The sequence below is a fragment of the Eubalaena glacialis genome, chromosome 4 (genome assembly GCF_028564815.1).
Source record: "Eubalaena glacialis isolate mEubGla1 chromosome 4, mEubGla1.1.hap2.+ XY, whole genome shotgun sequence".
Classification (NCBI taxonomy): Eukaryota; Metazoa; Chordata; class Mammalia; order Artiodactyla; family Balaenidae; genus Eubalaena; species Eubalaena glacialis.
In genome coordinates, this window is record NC_083719.1 from 180,541,704 (window position 1) to 180,567,638 (window position 25,935).

Below are 25,935 nucleotides of genomic sequence, written 5' to 3' on the forward strand. Positions count from 1 at the left end.
TTGTTCAAGTGTCTTTTCAAGGTACTGCATTCAGTTCTTTTGTGTATAGACCTAGAAGGGAATTGCTTGATCTTATGATACTTCTATGCTTCTTTTTCCCTATTGTTACATTTTTTTCACACGTTGATATAGTAGTCCAGGCATACAGCATAGTGATTAAATATTTTTATAGATTATACCCCATTAAAAGTTATTATAAAGTATGGGCTATGTTCCCTGTGTTGCATAATATATCACTATAGCTTCATTTATACATAGTTTTCTACCTCTTAATTTCCTACCCCTATCTTGCCCTTCTCCCCTTCCTGAGCCACTGGTAACCACACTTTGTTCTCTATATCTGTGAGTTTGTTTCTGTTTTGTTATATCAATTCATTGGTATTATTTTTTTAGATTCCACACATAAGTGGTAACATACAGCATTTGTCTTTCTTTGTCTGTCTTATTTCACTAAGCATCATACCTCTAGGTCCATCTACATTGTTGCAAATGGTAGGATTTTATTCTTTTTTATGGAGAGTAATATTCCATTGCTTGTATGTATATTTGTGTATATATATATGTATATATGTGTAAATATATACATACACAAACACATATATATACATATATATATGTATATATATATATGCACAGATACATAAAAATATCATGTCTTCTTTATCCATTCATCTGGTGGTGGGCAATTTGGTTGCTTCCATATCTCGGCCTTTATAAACAATGCTGCTATTGAACACTGGGTTGTTTGTAGCTTTTCAAATTAGTGTCTTTGTTTTCCTCTAATACATAGCCAAGAGTGAAATTGCTGGACCATATGGTAGTTCTATTTTTAGTTTTTTTGAGAAACCTCCATACTGTTTTCCTTAGTGGCTCCACCAATTTACATTATCACCAACAGTGTACCAGGGTCCCCTTTTTTTTCCATTTCCTATCAAATATTTGTCATTTGTAGCCTTTTTATGAGAGTTATTCTAACAGGTGTAAGTTGATATCTCATAGTGGTTTTGATTTGTATTTCACTGATGATTAGAGATGTTGAGCATCTTTTCATGTGACTGTAGGCCATATTTGTGTCTTTTGTGGAAAAATATATATTCAGGTCTTTTGACATTTTTTAATTGAGTTGTTTGATGGTTTTGATGTCGAGTTGTATGAGCTGTTCATATATTTTGGATATTAATCCCTTTTCGGACATATCATTCCCCAATTTTTTCTCCCACTCAGTAGATTGTCTTTTCTTTATATTAATGCTTTCCTTTGCTATGCAAAAGTTTTAAAATTTAATCGGTCCCATTTGTTTATTTTTGCTTTTGTTCCTTTTGACTTAGGAGACAGATCCAAAAAATAGTTCTACGATTTAAGTCAAAGAGTTTTCTGCCCCAGTTTTCTGCCTAAAACTCCTCTATTCCAGGAGTTTTATACTTTCAGGTCCTACATTTAATTCTTTAATCCATTTTTAGTTTATTTTTGTACGTGGATGAGAAAATGTTCTAATTTCATTCCTTTAAATGTAACAGTCTAGTTTCCCCGCACCACTTATTGAAGAGAATGTCTTTCCTCCATTGTATTTTCTTTCCTCCTTTGTCATAGATTTATTGACCGTAAGTGCATGCATTTATTTTTGGACTTTCTATTCTGTTCCACTGATCAATGTGTCTGCTTTTGCATTATTACCACACTGTTTTGATGACTATAGTTTTATGGTATAGTCTAAAGTCAGAGAGTGTGATGTCTCCAGCTCTGTTCTTTTGTCTCAAGTTGGTTTGGCTATTTGGGTTTTTTGTGCTTGCATACACATTTGGATTATTTGTTCTAGTTCATGAAAAATGTCCTAGGTATATTGATAGGGACTGCATTAAATCTGTAGATTGCTTTGTGTACTATGGACATTTTAACAACATTAATTTTTCCAATTAATGACCCTGACATCTGTTTCCATTTCTTTGTATCATGGTCAATTTCCTTCATCAATGTTTTGTCATTTTTAGAGTATGGATGTTTCACCTCCTTGGTTAAGTTTATTCTGAAATATTTTATTCTGTTTGACATGATTTTAAGTGGAATTGTTTTCTTCCTTTCTTTTTCTTTTAGTTCATTATTAGCGTATAGGAAAGCAACAGATTTCTATATATTAATCTTGCATCCTGCAACATTACTGAATTCATTTATTAGTTCTAATAGTTTTTTGTGTGTGTGTGGAGACCTTATAGCTTTATATGTATGGTATCATGTCATCTGCAAATAGCTCAACTTCTTCCCTTCCAATTTGGATGGCTTTTTTTTTTTTTTTTTCTTCTCTGCTTCCTGTGGCTAGTCTTGCAATACTATATTAAGTAGAAGTGGGAAGACTGGACATCCTTGTCTTTCTCTTGATGATAGCTGTGAGTTTGTCCTAAGTGACTTCTGTTATGTTGAGATATGTTCCCTCTCTACCAACATTCATGAGAGTTTTTATTAATTGGATGTTACATTTTGTCAGATGCTTTCTCTGTGTCTGTTGAGATGATTATGTGATTTATATCATTCCTTTATCTAATGAGGTGTATCCCATTTATTGATTTGTGGATACTGAACCATCCTTGTATCCTTGGAATAAATCCCACTTGATAATTTTGGATGATCCTTTTTATATATTGTTGAACTAAATTTGTTAAGATTTTCTTGAAGGTTTTTGCATCTATTGTCATCAGAGATATTGGCCTATAATTTTCTTTTTCTTTTCTTTTCTTTTTGTAATTTCTTTGTGTGGTTTTGGTATTTGGTAATGGTGGCTTCCTAGTATGTATTTGGGAGTGTTCCCTCCTCTTCAAGTGTTTGGAATAGTTTGAGAAGTATAGGTATGAACTCTTATTTATATGTTTTGTAGAATTCCCCTGTGAAGTCATATGGTCTTGAACTTTTCTTTTGAGAATTTTTTGAGTAGAGATACAATTTCACTACTAGTGGTTGGTTTGTTCAGACTTTCCAGTTCTTCCTGATTTTCTCTTGGAAGATTGCAAGTTTCAAGGAATTTTTTCATTTCTTCTATGTTCTCTGAAATGTTGGCATCTAACTGATCTGTGTATTCTCTTATGGTTATTTTGTACTCTCTGATATCAGCTGCAACTTTCCTCTTTTATTTCTTGTTTCTTTTGTTTGTTTTTTTTCAATTTTTTGTTTGTTTGTTTATTTGGATCCTCTCTTTTTTTCCTTAATGAGCCTGGCTAAAGGCTTATCAATTTTGTTTATATTTTCAAAACTCAGGTCTTGGATTCATTGATCTTTTCCATTAGGGTTTTATTTTTTCCTGCTTGCTGTTCTCTATTTTGTTTATTTTATCTCTAATCTTTATTATTTTCTTCCTTCTGCTGACTCTGGACTTCATTTGTTCCTATTTTAGGTGGTAGGTTAGGTTGTTTATTTGAGATTTTTCTTGTTTCTTGAGATAGTCATCTATCGTTATAAACTTCCATTTAACAACTGCTTTTGCTGTGTTCCATATGCTTTGGAAAGTGTGTTTTTTGAGGTTTTTATTTCATAAGTCTGTATCACAATTTTGGTTTTGAACAATAAACCAATCAGAAACATAATAGTTTATGTTTATTCATTCAGATATTAGAAACCATCGAATCTGCTTTACCTCTATTCATCAAGGAATTCTCCCATCTCTTTTTAAGAGTATCGGTGTACAACTACCTCAGCCATGCAGACTCATAGATAAGTGTTCTATATCAGATAAGTGGCTATTCTCAAAGCTTTTGCTACTGAATCTAGCCATTTCTTCCATCATTAAGTATACAGAAAGCATATCCTTATTACTTCTGCCACTCCTCTATCCCAGAAAGCTCTCTTTATAACTAAGAACTTTTCAGATTACTTCTTATTATATTTTCTCTGTTTTGGTTCATTGGTTTGCAGCGAGGGTAAAAACTTATACTTGGGTAAAACTTCTACATTATATCTGATTTTCCCATGTTTCGTTTTAAATCTTTTAGAGTTTAAACGTTTTATTTTGGCTTAATTTTTTTCTGAATGTAGTACTTAGCCAATTTTTACAAATTGTAATGTATTCTCCTTAAGTCATTTTAAATCATCTTTTTCCAACTTACTTGAAATGGTAACTTCATTAAATAGTAAACTTTTATATATACATGAGCTTGTTTCTTGAACACCTTTTGTTCTTTTTTTTCTAGATTTATTTTATTAATTTATTTTTGGCTGTGTTGGGTCTTTGTTGTTGCACACGGGTCTTCTCTAGTTCAGGTGAGTGAGGGCTACTCTTTGTTGTGGTGCGTGGGCTTCTCATTGCGGTGGCTTCTCTTGTTGCAGAGGGCAGGCTGTAGGTGCGTGGGCTTCAGTAGTTGTGGCTCACAGGCTCTAGGGCACAGGCACAGTAGTTGTGGCATGAGCTTAGTTGCTCCGTGGCACGTGGGATCTTCCCCAACCAGGGATCAAACCCCTGTCCCCTGCACTGGCAGGCGGATTCTTAACCACTGCGCCACCAGGAAAGCCCCAAGCACCTTTTTTTGCTGTTGAACATTGTTTTCTTTCCCACAATAACAAACTTTAGAGAGTATTTGGTATATTCCTTTTTTTCATATCTTTCCCTATGGTCCTTTTTTCTCCCCCAGAAGAGTTCTTATTTTTTCTTGAAAAATTCCCTTTTCTGTGAATTTGAGAATCAACATCTCTACTTTCTAAAATTATAGTATGGCTTTAACTTTGTTACTTTGATTCAAGTACTTTGGGGAAAATGAGGTTTTTACAATATTATAACCATTAATAAATATGGGACATATCTATTTAATCAGGGATTTTATTTCTTCTCTTCGCTTAATCATGTTTTGTATCACTTTTTCCATTGCGTTTTTTTTAGAATGCACTGATTTGTTATTATGTTTGTTATTGCCTTCCTTTTGATTGCTCTGATTTTATATTCCTACTCTCTTTTACATTTCTTCTTTTCTAATATAAGCATTTAGTGCTATAAATTTTCCTCTCAGCACTATTTTATTTGCATCCCACAAATTTTGTTATGCTATATTTTCATGTTCTTTACTTTTAATCTGTTTTTCAAGGGTTTTTTTTTGAGATTTTCATTTGAACGTTAGGTTTTTCAAAAAATGTGTTGATTACTTTCTAATTATTTTGAAATTTTCCTGTTATCTTTATGTTACTGATTTAAGGTTGTTTCCATTATGGTCAGAGAATATACTCTGTATGATTTCCATTTTTAAGTCTGGGAGTTTTATGACCCAGAATATGTTCTATTTTTGAGGATCTTCTATGGGTGCATGGGAATAATGTTTATTCTAATGTTGTTGAATGGAGTGTCCAATAAATGTCAATTTCGTGTTCTATAAACCAATTGACTATTGGTGTTTGAAGGCATTGTTCAGTTTTCCTTATCTTAGCTGAGTTTTTGTCTCATAGTACTGTCAATTGCTGAGGAGAGTATTGAAATCCCCAATTATTATTTTATATTCATCTCTTTCTCCTTTTGGTTATATCAGATTTTGTTTTAGATTTTGATTTTATTGTGAACATTTTCAAACATACAGAAAAACTGAACAAACTTTACAGTGAACAAGACATACTTGCCACATGAATTTTACCATTCATGTTTTGCTGTACTTGCTTTATCACATCGCTATCATCTCTGTATCATCAATCAAACCATCTTATGTGTTGATATGTTTCTCTTTCCCCTTTTTTCCAGCTTTATTGAGGAATGATTGACAAATAAAAATCAGAGTCATTTCAAGGTTGGCATCTTATGACTGTCTGTGTCCTAGCTGTGATTTTCCTGGTCCCTGACATGATCCGTGATTTTTCTATTCTTTTCTGGACATTTCATATATTATATTGGGAGACTCAGCGTCCTATTTAATCTTCCATTTTAGCAAACATTCATCTCAGTTAGGTTTAGCACTCAGGTCCTGATATCATTTTGTGTGCCATCATTTCCATGATAATTTAGTTTTCAGAGTCCATGGAGTGGTACTCTGTGCTGCCTCATTTGTGCTCTGCTTGGAGGACACTGAAAATACAGCATGGCTCTGACACTGCAGATCAGGTTTTACACTTTGGCATATTCTATCCGTTCATGTTTGCATCATGAGGTGTCTGCCAAGCACTTCTTGGGCAGCATTGAAGAGTCTCTTTCTCCAACTCCTTCCTCTCCAATATCCTCCCTTCCTCTCTAACTGGGTGAATGAGGGATGCCCCATGCCACCCTGGGTGGGAGTGGAAGTTCAGATTCCTACTCCATGTCCAGCGAGAAAAGAGAAAGGCAGTGCCTCCCTGGGTTGCCAGCTGCCACCACATGGGGGCAAATGTGCAGACTTCCTTCTCGTCTTTCCTGATACTGATCCAGTAGACTATCTCCTACACCACCTGTTGGGGGAGACAATAGGACAGACTCCCACTGATGTACATTGAATAGGAAAGCGCCCACCTGGCCTGCCTGCTGTTGCCTGGTGGGGGTGAGGTGAGCAGGAGACCAGGTATCTGGCTTGCTCTTGTTAATGTTGCCCAGTGGGACTGGAGAGTGACTTCCTGGGTCACTTGGTGCTGCTGGATTAGAGAGTCAGTGGAGACCAGGTGGGCAGGCAGGAAAGTGCCCACGTGGGCTACCTGATGCTCTTGGATGGGTAACAGGCATCTATACTTCCTACTCGGTTCCCACTGACATCATGGAGGAGGTCATCCATGGTGTTTAGGTGGGGTAGGAAAAGTGTTGTAAAAAATATTTCTGTTCTGAGATTCCCATGCCCTGACTTTTTGGCTAGAGAGAACATGTTTTTCTTAGGGTTCTTTTTGTTTGTTTCTTTGTGCCTGTTGTCAGTTCCAGGTTGCAAGCTTCTCTGGTGATCAGTAGGAGATAAATAGGAGATTCAAATAAAACCTAAAGACCTCATAGTTGTGTTATTCCTCAAGTGCTGAGGTCCTTTGTCAGTCTGCCTTCCTCTTTACATCTTTCAGTTTTCATACAATTGCCTGTTTAATTATTTCCACATTTTTAAATTGTATTAGCACAGATTATCAAAGAAATGTGAGTGTATACCATCTTGTCCAGAACCAGAAGACACACCTTTTTTTTCTTTAAGTGTTTAATGCCCTTTTAATATTTTCCATATTGAGTAAGATCTTTCCATTCTTTGAGTTACATATTAGGATGGGTATTATATTTTCTCAAATTTATTTTATTGTGGCAGATGAAAAAACATAACATAAAATTCACCCTGCCAACCATTTACAAGTGTACATTACAATATTTTCAACCACATGCACACTGTTGTGCCACAGATCCTCAGAAAACTGCCTACCCCCCATTGTGCATGACTGAAACTGTACACCCACCAAATAACTCCCCAGCTCCCCTTACCTCATCTCTTGGAAATCACCTTTCTAATTTGTTTTTATGTTTGACACTTTAGATACCTCATTTAAGTGGAATCATGCAATATTTGTTTTTCTGTATTGACTTACTTCGCTTAGCATTACGCCCTCAAGGTTCATGCATGTTGTAGCATATAACAGGACTTCCTTCCGGTTTATTTATTTATTTATGGCTGCGCTGTGCAGCACGTGGGATCTTAGTTCCCCGACCAGGGATCGAACCCACACTCCCTGCATTGGAAGCATGGAGTCTTAACCACTGGCCGCCAGGGAAGTCCTTCCTTCCTTCTTAAGGCTAAATAATATTCCATTGTATGTATATGCCCCAGTTTCCTTATTCTTTCATCCATTAATGTGCATTTAGGTTGTTTCCATCTCTTTGTTATTTTTAATAATGCTGCAATGCATTTTCTCAAATGATTTCCTGGCACTTAGTGAGACGAAAAATTCTTCTTACATACATTAACTAGTGTCATAGGTTACCTTTCTAAACTTCTAAAGTGTAAATATTTGTTACTCTATAGATAAATCTTGCCTAATTATGATTTGTATTGATATTAGTTCATTAATAATTTAATATTTTTGCATCAAATATTCTGTTATAATGGATTTTTTGTGTGTATGTTCAGGAAGCTTGCATTACATCGGTTTCCCTGATTCTTAAATATTTAGTAAAGTTTTCTAGTAAACCTCTAGGATAGGAAGTACCTTCCTAGATGTGAGGCAGAAAGTCAAAAAAAAATTAAGTGATTGATATATTTAACTATATCAAAAGAAAACTGCAGTTTTATTAAACTGTTTTCTACTTACTGTTTGATTATTTGCTAGAATGAGATATTTTATTAATGAAAATAAAGTTCAATAAACGATTTTGAAATAAAATGATATCTGTTGAAAATTTCAGTGAAGTATGAACATTTTAGCAATATGCTTCCATTGATTTCTTCGTCTGTAAAATGGAGATAGATAATGGCATTTCCTTATGGGTTTCCGTGAAAATACTCAGGAGTAATGTACATAAAATGCTTGTCATGTATTGTGGAATGTAATGCCTATTCCTTTTTCCACCAGAGTGATTATAGCTTTTTTTTTTTTAATGCTTGAAGTCTGCGGTTCTTAAAGTCTATTTTTGCAAAGTGAACTTTTTTTTTTTTTAATAAATTCTGCCTAGAGTTTGATGATGCCTTTGGAATAAAAATTCAGGTTTCTGTGTGTGTGTGTATGTGTGTCTATACACATATATCTCAAATAATATTTTAAGCCTTATGAAAAGCTACATCCCCCCGTCTTTATTCTGACTCCCACAAACAACTTATTTTTCTGGTTGTAATTCTGTATTTCTAAATTAGCTACTTATACAGCTTTTTCATTTTTCAGCTTTTGATTTTTTCTAATTACCTTCTTCTCTGAAAAAATTAGCATGTAGTTCTCTTGCTATTTTAAAACATAATTCCCCTCCCCCAATATAATTATATAATAAATTAGGATAAATCGAAAGTCAGTGTCTATTGTTTTATTACATAGATGTTTACCATTTTATGACATATGAATCTGATCCAGATTTTATTTTATTTTATTTTATTTTTGATCCAGATTTTATAAATACATTCTCTTTCTCACTTTTTTCTTTGGATTTTTTAAATGGTAAAATTCCCTTGTTTCTTTGTTATATTTCTATCAATTCATCACTGGTTCATCCTCTCCAACATAAATTTAAATCTCTTTTCAGTAGATCCAAATGAATGAGACAATTTACCAGCTTCATTTCCTGCTGGGGAGCATCCCTCTTGGGCCTGTACATACATACACACATACATACATATACACACTGTATCTGGAAGGATAGAGGAGAAAATGATGTTTATCTTTGGGAGAAAGGACCGGGAGACGGTAGGGGAGTGAGAATATTTTACTGACTACCACTGTTTGAAGATTTCCTATATGTGTATCTATGACCTAGCCCCCTCCCCCACAAAAAAACATTTTAAAAAAATTGCGTTAGATCCCTATCTACCGGCTTGTGACAGCAAGTTAAAGAGAAAGGTGAATATATGATCCAATTTTTTTTTAAAAATGTAAGAACATCAGTAAAAAAAAAAAAATCCTAAATATGACCATATCGTTTAATTGGGCTGTGTGAGGCTCCGCGAACATGGGGAAAGGCTTGAAGAAAAGTTGTTTATTTAGCATCCGTCTACCTGTACAGCCTGGGGAATCCACGGAAAGCCCCGCCTTCATCCACGTCCCTGGAGCTGATTTTCTCCCACTCTCCTGCCCGCCTACCCAAGCCCCACCCCCGCCTTATCCCCGCCCCTGGGCCTAGTCTCTGCCCACCTTCAGGTTGAGACTCTAGCACCGCCCCCCAGATCCGGTACCCAGCCACAGCCCCGCCCTCAGTCCCGTCAAGAAACGGGTGTCCGCCAACAACCCTGCCCTCTGGGCTTGGTTCCGCCCACAAGCTGGTACCATCCCACAGCCCCGCCCCTAGAGTGGGTCTCAGTCGCTGGCGCTGACCCAGCCCACTGCCCAGCCTTGCACTCACTAAGCAAACGAGAATACCTCGTCAGAGGCTTGGGTGCAAGGCCGCCGCCCCGCCCGCCGCCCCGCCCGCCGCCTTAACCCAGAGCCCCGCAATGCCCCGCTATCCGCGGCTGCTAGGCACCGGAAACTGAAGTCCCTGGCTACAGCCCGAGACCGGAAGCGGAAGCGCCGGGCGGTGCTGAGGAAGGAGTCGCGGGGCGGCTCACTGCGCTGTGTGTAAAGTTTTCTCCGCGGGGGACTGGGTTCACGTGGTACGTTCGGGCTTAGTGCGAGGGTCAGGACTCTGTGAGCGGCGGGCAGTCCCGGGGCTCCCGTAGGAGTCTAGGGAGGGGCATGGGTCTGGGGCACCCCTGTCACAGGCTCCGGCTTTCCTCCCCCTTTGCCGCGAGCCGCGTTTCGACCCCTGGGGCCTCAGGCTCATCCCGCTGGTTGGCCCATAGCGTCCGTTTCCTCCTAGCTCTGGGCGCCGCCGTCCCCTCCTCAGAGTTCCCCCTCTCCCCATCACCTTTCCCCGGTGTGACTTTGCCCCCTAGGGGACTTTTAGTCACGTGTGGAGGCATTGTTTTGGTTGTTACAAATGGGAGGGGCTGCTACTGGCATCTAGTGTGTGGAGGCCACGGATGCTGCTGGACATCCTACAACGCACTGAGCAGCACCCGTGACAAAGCATTATCAGTAGTGCCGAGGTTTGGAAACCCTGCTCTAGGGTCTTACAATCTTCAAACCCCTGAATGAACTTAAAGGTTAGCTGAGTCACTTTTAGCGCCCCTGAGTGACAAGCAGTATTAAAAGCGTCTGGAGTCACAAAAAAATCACTATCCAGCCAGATGAGTTCAGCAAGGCGAATGAATGCACACCCCATGAAGCCGCTTTCTCCCACTTGGAGAGCAGATGGCTGGATAGGAATCAGGAAAATCCGGTCATAGCCAACAATTACACGTTAAATCAGTACAGTAAATACAAAAAAGAAAAGTGAGTGGTGTGGCCTTTCCATCTAGCAGCTGTATTATGCCCTATAAAAGGCCTCAGAAGAAATCTTTGTACCCTTCTTTTTTTTTTTCCTACAGACAAGTTATCTCTGGAGTTCAAGTTTGAGTTGAAACCAGCCTCAAATTTCACCTGTCCTCACTAACCCGTGGATTTCTGTGTGACCAGGTGAGTACCATGTGGAACTTGTAACAACAGGTGCCAGCAGCCTCAGCTGTGCAGAACTGCTAATAGGCCTTCCCTGTGCTCAGGTGTAAACACAAGGAGTCACTAAGAGTGAGGGCATCTTAAAAAAAAAAAGATTTATCTTTGATGGATTATATTCAAGGGAAAGATAGTAAGGTGTGTGGTGATGTGAGTGTAAATGAGTAAATACAGTTATGTGCAAATAAATACACATTAAACAAGCATGTAAATAACTATAAATAACAGAAATATAGATTTACTTGCATTCCATAATACTAAAAATTTTAGGATTTTATATATAAGTATAAATATATAAATTTTTTATGTGTATATCAGGATTACTCAACAACATTCCTCAGGCCCAGTTCAGTTTGACTTCTAAAACCCTATAAATCTTCCACAAAGATTCAAAATACAGGAGTACATGGGGGAAAAATAATTTGAACTTCTTTATATTGGCAACAGAAATTTAAAATTGAATTGACCAGCAACCAGATGTATTTTCTGTTTGCAAGTGTTTTCTGTTTGGTTTTGTTTCTTGTTTTGTTTGTTTTATTTTTTCTTCATGATATTTAAAATCACTTGGAGGAATACTAAGCAACAACTTGCAGATTGAAGGGCAGGGCAATAGTTTCCAAAGATTGTACTCTACAACTTGGCTTCTATAAGAATTAACTTTGTTTCTCTAAACTTTTACGAAATAACAGTCTGGTGATTCATATTGCAGAGAGTCATTTTGAGTAATTTTATACTGTTGGGTTTTATCAATTGTGTGTGTGTATGCGTGCACCTTTTTCATTCTGTCTTTCCTGCAACATTCTTAAGGGGAATGCTTGCTTGTCATGCAATAGATATTCTTCAGGTGCACAATTTATGGTGACCAACCATGCTCTTTTATTCAGGACTGAGAGGTTTGCCAGGACACAGGATATTTTGGGTTCAAAGTAGGATTAGAACTCTAGGCAAACCAGGATGGCTCATCCTCTCCATGTGTCAGGCCTAGGGCCAGATGTATAGGCACCCTGGAGAACCAAACAGACTTTGTCCTGCCTCTGTGAGATTTATATTCTAATACGGAGTTTGGATTTTAAACAATTAATGGCAAGAGTGATGGGAGAGCTTGGCACAAGAGAACTTAACCTGAGGTTAACAGGGAAGCCCTCCTGAGAAGAACTGATATTTATAAAAGAGCTAAAGTTGGGACTGGATTTAGCTAGTCATAGGGCTCAACAGAGCAGTCCAGGCGGAGGGAGCTGCATGTGGACAGCCTCCGAAGCAGAGAGCCTGGTGTGCTTCATGAACCGAGAAGACGGGATGGCTGAGGCAAGCCGGTCAAGGGATAAGGGGCGTGAGCCAGACTGAAGTGGTGAACGGGCAGGGTCCGGTCAGACATCATTGTGGACTCTGTTCTGAGACCAGGGGGAAGACACCGAAGAGGTGTGAGCAGAAGAATGATTGGACTGTGCACGTGGATTAAAATGGACTTCAGGATTACGAATGAAGACTTAAGAGGCAAGGTATTAGGGAAGTTTAGGGAATGAGATGATTATTCCCTAAGCCTGGATGATGGCTGTGGAGTTGGAAAGAAGAGAGCTTGGAGTTTAGAACTGAGAGAATGTCCTGGTGTTTCCATTCATTTATGCATTTGTTAGGTGGCACAGAACTCTTTCTGTGCTCCCAGCTGCTGGCTGTGCAGTCTTGCAGGCATTCCCATCACTCAGGCCCCTTTTCACCCCACTTTGCCTCTCACAGGGCCCCTTCTCCACATGCTAGAAGAAGGGCAGACCTGAGTATGTCTAGGGCTGGACTGTCTACTAATGGCTGCATGTAGCCATTAGCCACATGTAGCAATTTCAGTTAAACCAATGAAAAATGCTATTAAAAATTCATTTTCTCAGTCCCACAAGCCACATTTCAAGGAGCCACATGTGACTAGTAGCTACCATGTTGGACAGAGCAGTATAGAACATTTCTTTCTATTTTAAAAAAATTTTTATTCAATTTAAAATTTAAAAAAAGAAAAAAACCAGTTCACCCATTTCTCCTATCCCCATCCCCCACCCCTTGCAGCCACCAGTCTATTCTTTATCTCTATGAGCTTGTTTTTGTTGTTGTTGTTCTTTAGATTGTCTGGGTCTGCTGGAGTCACACTAAGACCTCAGGGAAGATTTGGTATGAAAGGCTGTTCAAGTTTCCTATGGCTGCTGTAACAAACTACCATAAACTTAGTGGCTTACAGTAACACACATTTATTTTCTTGCTCTGGAGGTCAGAAATCCTAAATGGGTTGGCAGGGCTGCGTTCCTTTTCCATCTTGTAGAGACCACCTGTATTCCTTGGCTTGTGGCTTCTTGCTCCATCTTTAAAGCCAGTGAGAACATCTTTAAATCTCTCTCTCTCTCTTTTTCTCTCACCTCTGCTTCCATTCTCATATCTCCTTCTCTGACCCTGACCTTCCTGCCTCCCTCTTATAAAGAAGAACCCTTGTGATTTCATTGGGTCAACATGTATATTCCAGGATAATTTTTTCCATCTCCAGATCCTAACCTTACTTACATCTGCAAAATCCCTTTTGCCATGTAAGGTCACATATTCGCAGATTCTGAGGAGTAGAGCATGGACATCTTTGGGGCAGAGGCATTAATCTGTCTACCCCACAGGCCCAGGAGTCAAAGACTCTCTGCAACAATTTTTCACCTGGACACTCAACCGTAGTGTCCAGTGTTCCCCTCCCTGCACACACTCACTTTATTGCTTTTATCTTTAGGATGCAGGAAGGACACAGATAGAGACCTTGAGAAGCTGGTTTTATGGAGTTACGTTGTATTCTGTAACTCCAGGGAGAGGAGGCATTCCCTTATAGATAGGAAACATTCCATTTCTATTGCTTTGTACCTTGATTTTGTTGTTGTTGTTGTTGTTTTTCATTTAAACTTATTGGAGATAAAACTCTCCATCAATACCTAGAGATCGTGTCTTTCTTTTTTTGGCTTCATGCTTCTTCATTATGTGGATATTCCGTAGTTTACTGAACCAATTTCCTATATATAGCAATTTGTATTGTTTCCAATCCTTTGATATTATAAATAATGCTACAGTGAATAACCTCGCTCATGTCTTTTAGTATTTGTGTATCTTTCAAATAGATTCCTTGTAGTGTGATTGACAGGGAAATGATAAATGTTTTTGCATTTTGCTTGAGGATAACAAATTTCCTTCCACAGGAGTTCTACCCCAACAGTGTATGAGAGTGCTTTTTTCTACAGCTTTGCCAATGAAAGATGTGGTCCCCTGTGTCTTTGTTGACCTGACAGATAAGAAATGGTATCAGTGTAGTTGCAATCTACATCTTCGTTCTGTGAATAAGATCAATGGTGATTCTACTGATTGAATTGGTAGTGGTGGAATCCAAATTAAACTGTGTCTCAGAGTGGGTGGGACATGAGGAAATGAGACAGAGAGTAAAAAAAAAAAAAAAAAATGATGAGGGAGACAGACTGGGTGGTAACTAGAAAGAAAACTATGCCTTTAGGATAAATTTGTCTCACTACCAAAAACACTTCATTGAGTTTAAATGGTGTGAGGGAGTCCGGTAGATTGGGAGAGCTTGAAGGGAAGGGTCAAGGAGAGAGAATCGATGGTGTCCAGCTCCTAAAAAGGCAGATGGAGTGGAACACAGAACAGAACTGCAGAGCCCAGTGTTATAGAGAAGGCAGGCCCTGGTTTATAACAAGAGAGGGAGGAAACCATGGTGCAGAATATAGTTTTGGTGGCAAGATACGAAGGTAGATTCCTTCTCATGAAGATGACTTTGAGAAGTAAGGTGCAGGACCATCTGCTGAAAATGAGGGTGTATTTGTTATGTATTGCTGCATGACAGATCATCCCTAACCTTAGTGACTAAAACAATAATCATTTGCCATCTCTCACAGTTTTTGTCGTTCCGGAATTCAGGAGCAGCTTAGCTGGAAGGTTCTGGCTTGGGACTTTCATGAGGCTGCAGGAGGTTATCAGCTGGGACTGCAGTCATCTGAAGGCTTGACTGGTGCCGAAGGGTTCACTTCCAAGGAGGTTCCCTCACATTCTGGCACATGAGTGCTGACTGTCGGAGGGGACAGTTCCTTTCCAAGTAGGTCTCTCCACAGGGCTGCTTGAGTGTCTTTGAAACATGGCAGTTGCCTTCCCTTAGAGCAAGCAGTTCAGAAGACCAAGCAGAAGCTACAGTGCCTTGTAGGGATCTACCCTCAGAAGTCACCTCCACAATTTTCTGTTGGTCACACAGGTCAGCCCTGATTCAGTGTGGCTGTGAATACCAGGAAGCTTGGATCATTCAAGCTATTCGGGAAGCTGATAACCATAGAGGGAAAAGGTGAGGCTGTGTGAGATTTAAAGAGATAAGAGAAGGGTTCACGAGTAGGAAGTTACATTGACTTATAGAATTGCCCTGTGGTGTTGAGGGCTCTTTTCACGTTGCTGACCATGTTTTTCTAGAGGTGGCAACGTGACCACTCTTGTGCAGGTTGGTCTGCCCAGATGTTGCCATGGAGCAGGCAGATGATTAGAATCATGCCTGGCTGGAGTCCTGCTGGGCCAGAGTGAAGGTAGGAGGTGGGAGTGAGGAAATTTGTTGAAATGAAGGACGGTGAGACCCAAGCTGGGAAAGTAAAAAATGAGGAGAGGAGGTGGCTCTAGCAGGAGGGTAGGAGAGTGTGTGGACTGAGCCCTTTGCGTGGGAGAAGAACACATATAGTGAAAGAAAAACATGAATGAGCAAGGTCGAAGTTTGGGAGATTGGCTTCAGAGAGAGAAATTTCTGAACTATTGTTGTAGGTGTAGAATCATGTCGGGTGATGACAAAGTCTAGGGTGGTGCCTGGGGAAGTGCGTGGCCAAGGTGGAGAGAGGACAGATTCGTAGTACTGTGAGGGTCACCCTCCTGGGCTCTGATGTCATTCGAGTGCGGTAGGATGGGAGGTTGAAAGAATATTGGGAGTCAGGGGCCAGAGTCTCCAGTGAGTGAGGGATTGTCGCTGGGAATGTGTTTGTGACAACCATGTGGATGGGAAGAATGTGCCCTGAGACTCAGTGAAGCTGAGGTTTTAAGGTGGATGGAGCGGTAGCCACCACTGTGGGCAGAGGCAGACGCATTTTGAAGGAGGAAATGGTGGACAGGCTAAGAGAGATTTGTCCTCGGTAGCCTGGAGAGGGAAATTGGTTGTGAACACTTCGTGCTTTCCCGTTCATTCCAGAGCCCTGTCCTGAGTGCACTGCGGGGATAAGAGGAGGAGCGTCCTCGTTCTTCTGCTCCCTGTTGCCCAGGAAAACTTACTGTCTGAAGCACAGGATGGCCACCATGGTTCTGTCCCCCACGTGTGGTGAGTTTGGGGGTCAGCCCTCAGAGCCCACGTGTTAAAGGCCCCTGCACCACAGAGCAGGTAGAGGGAAGGGACTGAGAAGTTGAGGCGGGTGTGTTACCCCAGGAACCTGGACGTCATTGGTGCCTGACTCTGTGGTTCTTGGGATTTGGGACTTAGCTGGTTTGAGTGTCTGTGGAGATGTCACCTGTGTGGCGAATGTGTGGGAGCTTTTCAATTATACTTCTAATTCTTTCTATAAACTGAAAAAAAAAATAACAGTGGTGTCCTTTGGGACTTCAGTTTCTTCATCGCAAAATGGAAATAGTAGTCTTTTCCTCCAGCATTGTGGGACGCTTGGCCCTATTTTCTGGCCCTGGGTGAGAGAGTGCTCTGTTCTGTTTTCCTGTGGAAGCTGGGTATGGGTGTTTGGGTGTCGGTATGTGCTGTGTGTGGGAATAGTCATTTGTGTCTGTTGGGGATACAGTCAATCACAAGTAGGTGAGGGAGCCTCCAGATTTGTGAGTGTGAGAACAGGGGGCAAACCTGGATTCTTGGGACATTTCTTCTTCTCCAGCTCAGTCTTCCCCGTACCCAGCCTCTCACCAGAAAGGATGCACAGAGGAGGAAGGGTTGGCTAATGGCTTCCTGACACACTGGTTACAGGTGAGTCAGATATTCCTGTTTCCAAATCATTATTCCTTTGACCAGAAGTTGGACTTGTTATCCTTCAGTGACCTGCAGCATCAGAGCCAAATCAGGTCTTCGGGCATCTGATGGAGGGTTTGGGGCAACCCAAACAGTGTTAGCATATGTCAGCATTTACTGCAATGTAGAGCCTCCTCCAGGGTCACTGTCTACACCATGCTCTGCTGAGAGGTTTTTTTTGTTTTTTGTTGTTGTTTTTTTAATTTTATTGAAGTATAGTTGATTTTCAATGTCATGTTAATTTCTTCTGTATAGCAAAGTGACAGAATATATATATATATATTCTTTTTCATATTCTTTTCCATTATGGTTTATCACAGGATATTGAATATAGTTCCCTGTACTATACAGTAGGACCTTGCTCTTTATCCATCCTATATATAATAGTTTACCTCTGCTAATCCCAAACTCCCAATCCTTCCCTCCCTACTCTCCTCCCCCTTTGCTGAGAGTTTTAAGGGGAAGCTAAGGAAAGACATGACTGTGTCCTAAACTCAGGCAATCGGTGATGGCTGTTAGGGCATCATTCATCCATTTACCAAGTACTTCTCTGATTTCTGCACTGTCCTAGGCCTATGCTCATCCTTTGAGATTGAAGGGAATTCGATTGCAGGATGTCACAGTCTCACTGGAAAAGAAAATCACCTGTGTGTTAGAGGTACATTTAACATTGGGGGTGGGCATGAATAGACAGGAGAAGAGAGTTCAGGGCTGACCCTAGGAGCAGTTGAGAGCAGAGATCAGAACCCTGCCCATACAGCTTCTGCTTTGGATTCCCTGTTCCTACTCCTCTCTCATCCTTGGCTCTTTTCCTGTCAACATTGGTGGGGTTGGTACTTGGCTAAGCCGTGATGTTTGTGGTGGTTTAGGACTTGGTGACTTTCGAGGATGTGACTGTGGAGTTCACCCAGGAAGAGTGGGCACTGCTGGACCCTTCTCAGCGAACACTGTACAGAGATGTGATGCTGGAGAACTGCAGGAACCTGGCTTCACTTGGTAAGCCTGACATCATTCCTGCATTTATTTAATGACTCAGGTAACAAGACTTTTTTAAAATTGAGGTATCATTCACATAACATAAAATTCACCATTTTAATCATTTTAAAGTATGCAGTTCAGTGGCTTTTGATAAATTCACAGTGTTGTGCATCACCCCTAAAACCTGTACCCATTAAGTGGCCAGTACCTGTTACCTTCCCCACTCCCCACTACTGGCAACCACTAATTTGCTTTCTGTCTCTATGGATTTGCCTATTCAGAGCAGTTCATATCAATGGAATCATAAAATGTGTGATCCTTATGTCTCATTTCTTTCAGGCAACTTTATGTTTAAAGGTTTAACTGTGTTGTAGCATGCATAGTTTCTTTATTCCTTTTTATGACTGAATAATATGCTATTTTATGGATATATACCACATTTTGTTTATCCATTCATTTGGTTGATAAACATTTGGGTGGTTTCCACTTACTGGCTATTGTAAATAATGCTGCTTTGAATATTTGTGTACAAGTCTTTGTTCAAACACCTATTTTCAGTTCTCTCCAGTATGTATCTAGGAGTGGAATTCTGGGTTATAGATTACTATGTTTAGCTTTCTGAGGAACTGCCAACCTGTTTTTTACAGCAGCTGCACCAATATATGAGGGTTCCAGTTTCTCCATATCTTCCCCAACATTTGTTTTTTTGAATATAGCCATCCTCTTGGGTATGAAGTGGTATCTCACTGTTGTTTTGATTTGCATTTCCCTAATTACTAATGACACTGAACATTTTTTTCATGTAATTGTTGGCTGTTTGTTTATCGTTTTTGGAGAAATGTCTATTCAAGTTCTTTGCCAATTTTTTAATTGGGTTAGCTTTTTTGTTTTTGGGTTTTAGAGGTTTATTATATTCTGAATACTAGATCCTATTTGCAAATGATTTCTTCCATTGTATGGTATCTTTTCATTTTCTTGATAGTATCCTTTGATACACAAAAGTTTTAATTTTGACAAAGTCCAATTTATGTACTTTTTCCTTTTTTTTCTTATGCATTTGGTATCATACGTAGTTATTGCCACCAAGGTCCTGAAAATTTACCTCTATGTTTTCCTCCAAAAATTTTATAGTTTTACCTTTTCAATGAAATCGTTTATCTATTTTGAGTTAATTTTTATATGGCTTAGGAGAAATTGTCAGCTTCATTCTTTTGCATGTATTAATCCAGTTGTCCCAGCATCTTTGTAGCAAAGACTATTCTTTCCCCCATTGAATTGTTTTGGCACAGTTGTCAAAAATTATTTGATCATAAAATGCGAGTTTATGTTCTCTCAATTATTTTCCATTAATCTGTGTTTAGCATTGTGCCATTACCACATTACCATTGCTTTGATGTCAGTAAGTGTGATTCCTCCTATTTAGTTCTTTCTCAAGACTGCTTTGTTTATTCAGGATGCCTTGCAATTCCATATGAATTTTAGGATCACCTTTCCATTTATGTAAAAAAAGCTGTTAGAAATTTGATAGCGATTTCATTGAATCTGTAGATGATTTTGGTTATTATTGTCATCTTAACAATATTAAATTTTTCAATACATATCCTCTGTTGCTTATTTTTAATTTGCTTCTGTTGTGGTCAGAGTAGATACTTTGTATGATTTCATTGTTTTTAAATTTATTTAGACTTGTTTTGTGGACTAACGTGTGCTCTATTCTGGAGCATGTTTTACATGCACTTGAGATGAATGTGTATTCTGTTGTTGGGTGAAGTGTTTTATGTCTGTTAGGTCTAGTAAGTTTATAGGATTGTTTAAGTCCTCTGTTTCTTTGTTGGTCTTTTAACTAGTTGTTCTACCCATTATTAAAAGTAGGGCATTGAAGTCTGCAACTATTATTGTAGAACTCTATTTCTCCCTTCAATTCTGTCAGTTTTGAATTTGTGTATTTTAGACCTTTGTTGTTAGATATGTATATGTAATTATTATATCTTCTTGATTAATTGATCTTTTAATCATCATATAATATCTTTTGTTGTGTCTTGTGAGAATTTTTGTCTTAAAGTCTATTTTGCCTGATGTTAGTATAGTCACATTCTCTCTTTTTTAGCTGTGGTTTATATGGAATATCTTTTTCCACTTGTTGACTTTCAACCTGTTAGTGTCTTTAGATATAAAGTGAGTCTCTTATAGATAGCATATAATTGATTATTTTCTATCCATTCTGCCAAAATCTGCCTTTTAATTGGACAGATTAGTCTGTTTACATTTAATGGAATTACTTATAAAGAAGGACTTAGTTGTGTCATTTTGCTGTTTGTTTTCTGCATGCTTTATATCATTTTTATTCCTCAGTTCCTCCATTATTGTTTACTTTTGTGTTAGGTATTTTCTCGTGGACCATTTTGATTCCCTTCTCATTTGTGTTTATATTTTTTAGTTATTTTCTTAGTGGTTGCCTGAGGGATTGCAATTATCATTTTAATTTTAAACAATCTATTTTGATTTCATATCAACTTATTTCAACAGTATACAAAAAATTAGCTCCTGTATATCTGTGCCCCTCCTTATGCTGTTTTTTGTTTGTTTGTTTTTTACAAATTATAACTTTATACATTGTTTCATTAACATGGATTTATAATTTTTAGTTCAGACATTTCTCTTTTAAATCATATTAGAAAAAAAGAGGAGTCATAGCCAAACATACATGAGTTACAAACCAAAAATAAACAATTGTTTTTGACTTTTATATTTATTTTCCTTTATTGGTGTTCTTTATATCTTTGTGTGGATTTGAGTCAGTATTCATTGCCCATTCATTTCAGCTTGCAAGTCTCCTATTAGCATTTCTTGTAGGATAGATATGTTAGTGACAAACACTCAGATTTTGTTTATAGGAATGTCTTTATTTCTTTATTTTCGAAGGACAGAATTTTTGGTTCACTTTTTTTTTTTTTTTTTTTTTTTTAAAGCAGCTTGAGTATATTATCCCAATGCCTGTTGCCTCTGTGGTTTCTGATTCAAAATTATCTATTACTCTCACTGATGATCCTGTGCACATTATGAATCTCCTCTCTCTTGCTGCTTTCAGGATACTCTGTCTTTGTCTTTCCAGAGTTTGATTATATGTTTCAGGATGGATTCTAACTCTTTGAATTTATCCTGTTTTGGGTTTGTTAAGCTTCTTGGTTGTGTACATTTATGCCTTTCATCAAGTTTGGGGAAGTTTTTAGCCATTATTTCTTTAAATATTCTTTCTGCCCCTTCTTCATTTAAGGGACTTCTATTATGTGTATGTTGGTATGTCTAATGGTATCCCATGGGTCTTTTAGGTGCTGGTCATATTTTGTTTATTCTTTTTTTCTTTCTGTTTTTCAAACTGAGTAATATAAGTTGTCCTATCTTCATGGCTACTGATCCTTTCTTCTTGCTCAGATCTGTTGTTGAACCACTCTTCTGAATTTTTCATTATAGTTATTGTACTTTTCAATTCCATAATTTCTGTTTGGTTTCTTTTTATAATTTCTGTCTCTTTAAGATGTTTTCTCTTTGGTCAGAATTTGTTCTTATGGTTTCCTTTAGATCCTTAAGCATATTTAAAACAGTTGATTTAAATTCTTGGTCTAGCAAGTCCAATGTTTGGACTTCCTGAAGGATAGTTTCTACTAAATTTTGGGGGTTTTTTTCCTGTAATGGGCCATACTTTTGTGTATTGGCCTGCCTTATAATTTTTTGTTGAAAACTAGACATTTGGAATATTACAACATAGTAACTCTGGAATCACATTTTTCCCCATCCCTAGAGTTTGTTGTTGTTGCTTGTCTTAGTTGGTGTGGTATGTATGTTTAGTGATATTTCTGAACTCATTTTTGTAATGTCAGTATTTGTTGTATGTGGCCACTGAAGACTCTGTTCTGTTAGCTAGTGATTTATCAGATTTCCTTGAACACTTGGAACAAAAAATAAAAAGCTCCTAGTCTCTCTATACAGGGGCATACCTTCAAAATCAAGCAGTTTATAACTCTACCTTAGTTTTCACTTCCTGTTTGTGCAGAGCCTGAAGGTCTGCCAAAGGTGAGGACTTAGTGCCCTCTCATGTCTTTTCTGAGCATGTGCCCAAGCCTGGGTATGCACATGGCTTTCTAGATTCAAAGGAGTATGAGGGAGCTTTTCAGAAAGCTTTTCAAAAATTCCCCAAAACATTTTATTCTATACTTTTCCTCCAGGCTTCTTGGTTTGCCTTTTGCTTTCCTTTGCTGTTTCTACTTGCCTCAGGCAGTAGTGGCTAATATATTGCCTTTTAATGTCTTCAGCACATGCCCGCTGGGTAACCAGCTCGGCCTTCGGAGAGTTTGGGGTTAGATAAGTAAAGGCAAGCCCTTTGATCCAGTCCTTCAGGGAGCCACCAGAAAGGTCAAAACAAACAACCACAGCTTGTTGAGAATAAGGTCCATCCTACTCCCTCTAGTACTAGGAGTTGTCTGCAATGTCACAGCCAAAGCAAGGAGTAGAGGATGAGGCAAGGGTCAGTTAAAATGTCAGCTGTTTTTTGTCTTTGATTAAGCATTTTCCTGGTTGCTGTAGACTTTTGATAAGTTTTCAGAGTTGCGATAAAGTTGTTCTGACAGTTTTTGCCAGTTTGTTCACTGTTTTTATAGAGAGGGGGACTTCTGAAGTTCCATATTCCATGCTTTTCATTGTCATCATTTCTCTCAAGACTTCAAGCATGTGTCTGTTTCTGGGTCTGTTACCGGGGTGTAGGAGTACAGTGATGGAGACAGACATGGTCCCCATGCTCATAGAGCTTTCTGTTTAATTCCTTCCCTATGAACTGAATATTTCCTTACCCTGACTTTATATTCTCTATATTTAAAAGCTTTATAGCTTTTGAAGTGTGTATTTAAACTTGGGCATGATTCCCCCCCCCCCACACCACCACTACCAAATGGAAGATGTTAACTACTTGATGACCATGAGCACATAGCCTCAGGCCTCCTGGAGCCTAAGGACTGATAAAGTTAACCCTTGTGACACCACCCTGTTACCTCATCATCAGCCAATCAGAATTGTGCATGATCTGATCATGTACCTTGCAACCCCCCTGCCCCCCCCCCCCCACCGCCACCTGGCTTTTAAAAATGCTTTGCCAAAACCCTTTGGGGAGCTCGAGGCTTTTTAGGGCATGAGCCACCTCGTCTCCTTGCATGGCCTTGCAATAAACCTTTCTCTGCTCCAAAATAAATAAATAAATGAATTTTTTTAAAAACTTGGGCATGGACTTTGGGCCTATGTGTGCCCTGTCACCTGGATATTGAATGAGTTGCTTGTATTTTTGTTTCCTGAGAGTTACTATATTCATTAGAATTTAGATGTAATTATTTCATTGCTCCCAAAGCCACACTTGCCCGTCTTCAGAATTCTTGGCTTCAGTTTCATGCAGTTGCTTGTCACTTGCACAGTCCCCCTATAACACATCTTTTTTCCACAAATAGGGTATCACGTTGATAAACCCAGTCTGATCTCCCAGTTGGAGCAAGAAGACAAGGTGATGACAGAGGAAAGAGGAATTCTTCCAGGCACCTGTCCAGGTGAGCACTAGGAAGATATGAGAAATAGTCTTTTTGAGGAATAGCTCTAGCCAGTGATTCAGGGCATGGGAGTATTACATTCGGAAATGCCAGTCACGGAACTTTGTAAAATGTCCTTTTTTCTGACAGAGATGGCCACGAACATTTGTTATGAGCTTCCTCATGCACCTTCTTTCTTTCCTCTTTAACTTTCTGTTCAACATCTTCTACTTTACTTTGGACTCAGTGGGGGAAAAAATAAAGACGTCTCTTTTCCTTTTTAAATTTAAGTCTCATATGAGCTCTTTGTCCAATTCCTTCCTACTTTACCTTCCTGATAATTCCTCCCTTTGTAAATCTCTGATCAGTCCTAATCCTTTTAGAATCCTTTTTTAATACCTGTAATTTGAATACTCATATCCCTTTCATTGCAAACTTCCTCAAAAACCCTAATCCCTCAGTCTGTCTATACTCGTGTGTACTTTTGTATTTCTTTTCTCCGTCAACTTAAATTTCTTTTCAATTTGTTTCAGATTTGGAGACGGTACTTAAAGCAAAATGGTTAACTCCTAAGAAGCATGTTTTTAGAAAAGAACATTCTAATGGTGTAAAAGTGGTAAGACTAACATGCTTGATTGCTGTTTTTTCACAGTAGGAGAATTCCATAAGTTAGAAAAGCCACAGAATAAACAGGAGAGTCATTAAAGGGAAATGTCATTTACATATGAGATAATGGTATCTCAGGAGAGATACTGTAAATCAGTTGTGAATTTGGAGAAAACTATAAATTAACTCCAGACTTGTTTCTTTACTGAGAGTTTCCACAAGTAAATATTTCCTTAAATGTGATTAAAATATTGACTGTCGAAATATAAAGTGGTCTTAAATTTATCAGAAGATGCTCTGTGAATATGATAAGGACTTGTGGCAATGTGTCTCTCTTTTTTTAACCTCTAAGAGCTCAAACTGGGCAGAAGCCCAGTTTGACAAGCATTTAAAATAGGTAACCAAAACATCAATTATAATAATGTAACAGAATTCCTGGGAGAGAGAATTTGTATAACAGCATTGAATATTAAAAAATATTATAAATTATAGTTTTCATTCATCTCTTAACAGGAGAGAAGTCATCTGGGAGTGAAACTCAATGAATGTAATCAGTGTTTTAAAGTCTTCAGCACAAAATCTAACCTTACTCAGCACAAAAGAATTCATACTGGAGAAAAACCCTATGACTGTAATCAGTGTGGCAAATCCTTCAGCAGTAGATCCTACCTCACTATTCATAAGAGAATACATAATGGGGAGAAGCCCTATGGATGCAATGACTGTGGGAAAGCCTTCAATGATCCTTCCTCCCTCAGACTGCATGTGAGAATCCACACTGGAGAAAAACCCTACGAATGTAACCAGTGTTTTCATGTCTTCCGTACTAGTTGTAACCTCAAAAGCCACAAGAGAATTCATACGAGGGAGAATCACCATGAATGTAATCAGTGTGGCAAGGCCTTCAGCACGAGGTCCTCCCTTACTGGGCACAACAGTATTCATACAGGAGAGAAACCTTATGAGTGCAGTGATTGTGGGAAAACCTTTAGGAAGAGCTCATATCTCACACAGCATATGAGAACTCATACTGGAGAAAAACCCTATGAGTGTAATCAGTGTGGAAAATCCTTTAGCAGTAGCTTTTCTCTTACTGTGCACAAGAGAATTCATACCGGTGAGAAACCCTATGAATGCAGTAACTGTGGGAAAGCCTTTAATAATCTTTCAGCTGTTAAGAAACATGTAAGAACTCACACTGGAGAAAAACCCTATGAATGTAATCATTGTGGGAAATCTTTCACCACTAACTCTTACCTTTCTGTGCACAAGAGAATCCATAATAGGTGGATATGACTACAATAACTGGGAAAACATTCACTGATTTCTTATCTCTCAGACAACTTGTGATAACTCACACTAGATGTATGAGTTATCTGTTGCTGCATAACAAATTTCCCTTCAAAACATAGTAGCTTTAAACAACAAACATTTATTATCTATAGGTCAGGAATTCAGAACCAGCTTAGCTGTGTAGTTCTAGCTCAGGATCTCTCATGAGGTTGTAGTCAAGATGTCAGCATGAGCTACTGTCATCTGCTTTACTGCTGGCTGAGGAGTCCACTTCCAGAATAGCTCAGTCACATGCCTGGCAAGTTAGTGCTGGTTGTTGGCAGGGAACCTTCATTTTCT

General features: G+C 38.8%; 2 protein-coding genes across 4 annotated transcripts in view; both read left to right on the top strand.

Annotated features, from left to right (window-relative positions):
• Positions 1 to 10,141, top strand: part of LOC133090694 (olfactory receptor 7E24-like) — a 37,314-nt gene extending 27,173 nt beyond the window's left edge. The window contains 2 exon segments of the mRNA XM_061189055.1: positions 9,747 to 9,842; positions 9,927 to 10,141. Of these exon segments, the coding sequence (XP_061045038.1) occupies positions 9,747 to 9,842; positions 9,927 to 10,141 (311 nt within the window).
• Positions 10,103 to 25,649, top strand: ZNF558 (zinc finger protein 558). Of its 3 annotated transcripts, XM_061190566.1 has the most exons (10): positions 10,103 to 10,172; positions 10,989 to 11,076; positions 15,377 to 15,463; positions 16,343 to 16,468; positions 17,025 to 17,113; positions 17,727 to 17,813; positions 18,025 to 18,151; positions 23,623 to 23,718; positions 24,231 to 24,313; positions 24,817 to 25,649. In XM_061190566.1, the coding sequence occupies exons 4-10, from the start codon at positions 16,438 to 16,440 to the stop codon at positions 25,597 to 25,599; spliced, it is 1,296 nt and encodes a 431-aa protein (XP_061046549.1). In that variant the 5' UTR covers positions 10,103 to 10,172; positions 10,989 to 11,076; positions 15,377 to 15,463; positions 16,343 to 16,437; the 3' UTR covers positions 25,600 to 25,649. The 3 variants fall into 3 exon arrangements, with proteins under 3 accessions (XP_061046549.1, XP_061046551.1, XP_061046550.1); XM_061190568.1 differs by lacking the exon at positions 17,727 to 17,813; XM_061190567.1 differs by lacking the exon at positions 15,377 to 15,463.
• Positions 25,650 to 25,935: the final 286 nt, after the last annotated feature.

Bases quoted from the DNA above. Each gene is read 5' to 3' on its own strand.
- ZNF558 (XM_061190566.1), top strand. From the start codon at position 16,438: ATGGCCACCATGGTTCTGTCCCCCACGTGTG. The intron at 18,152-23,622 runs GTAAGCCTGACA...TTCCACAAATAG, and splicing joins CAGGAACCTGGCTTCACTTG to GGTATCACGTTGATAAACCC. The intron at 24,314-24,816 runs GTAAGACTAACA...ATCTCTTAACAG, and splicing joins ATTCTAATGGTGTAAAAGTG to GAGAGAAGTCATCTGGGAGT.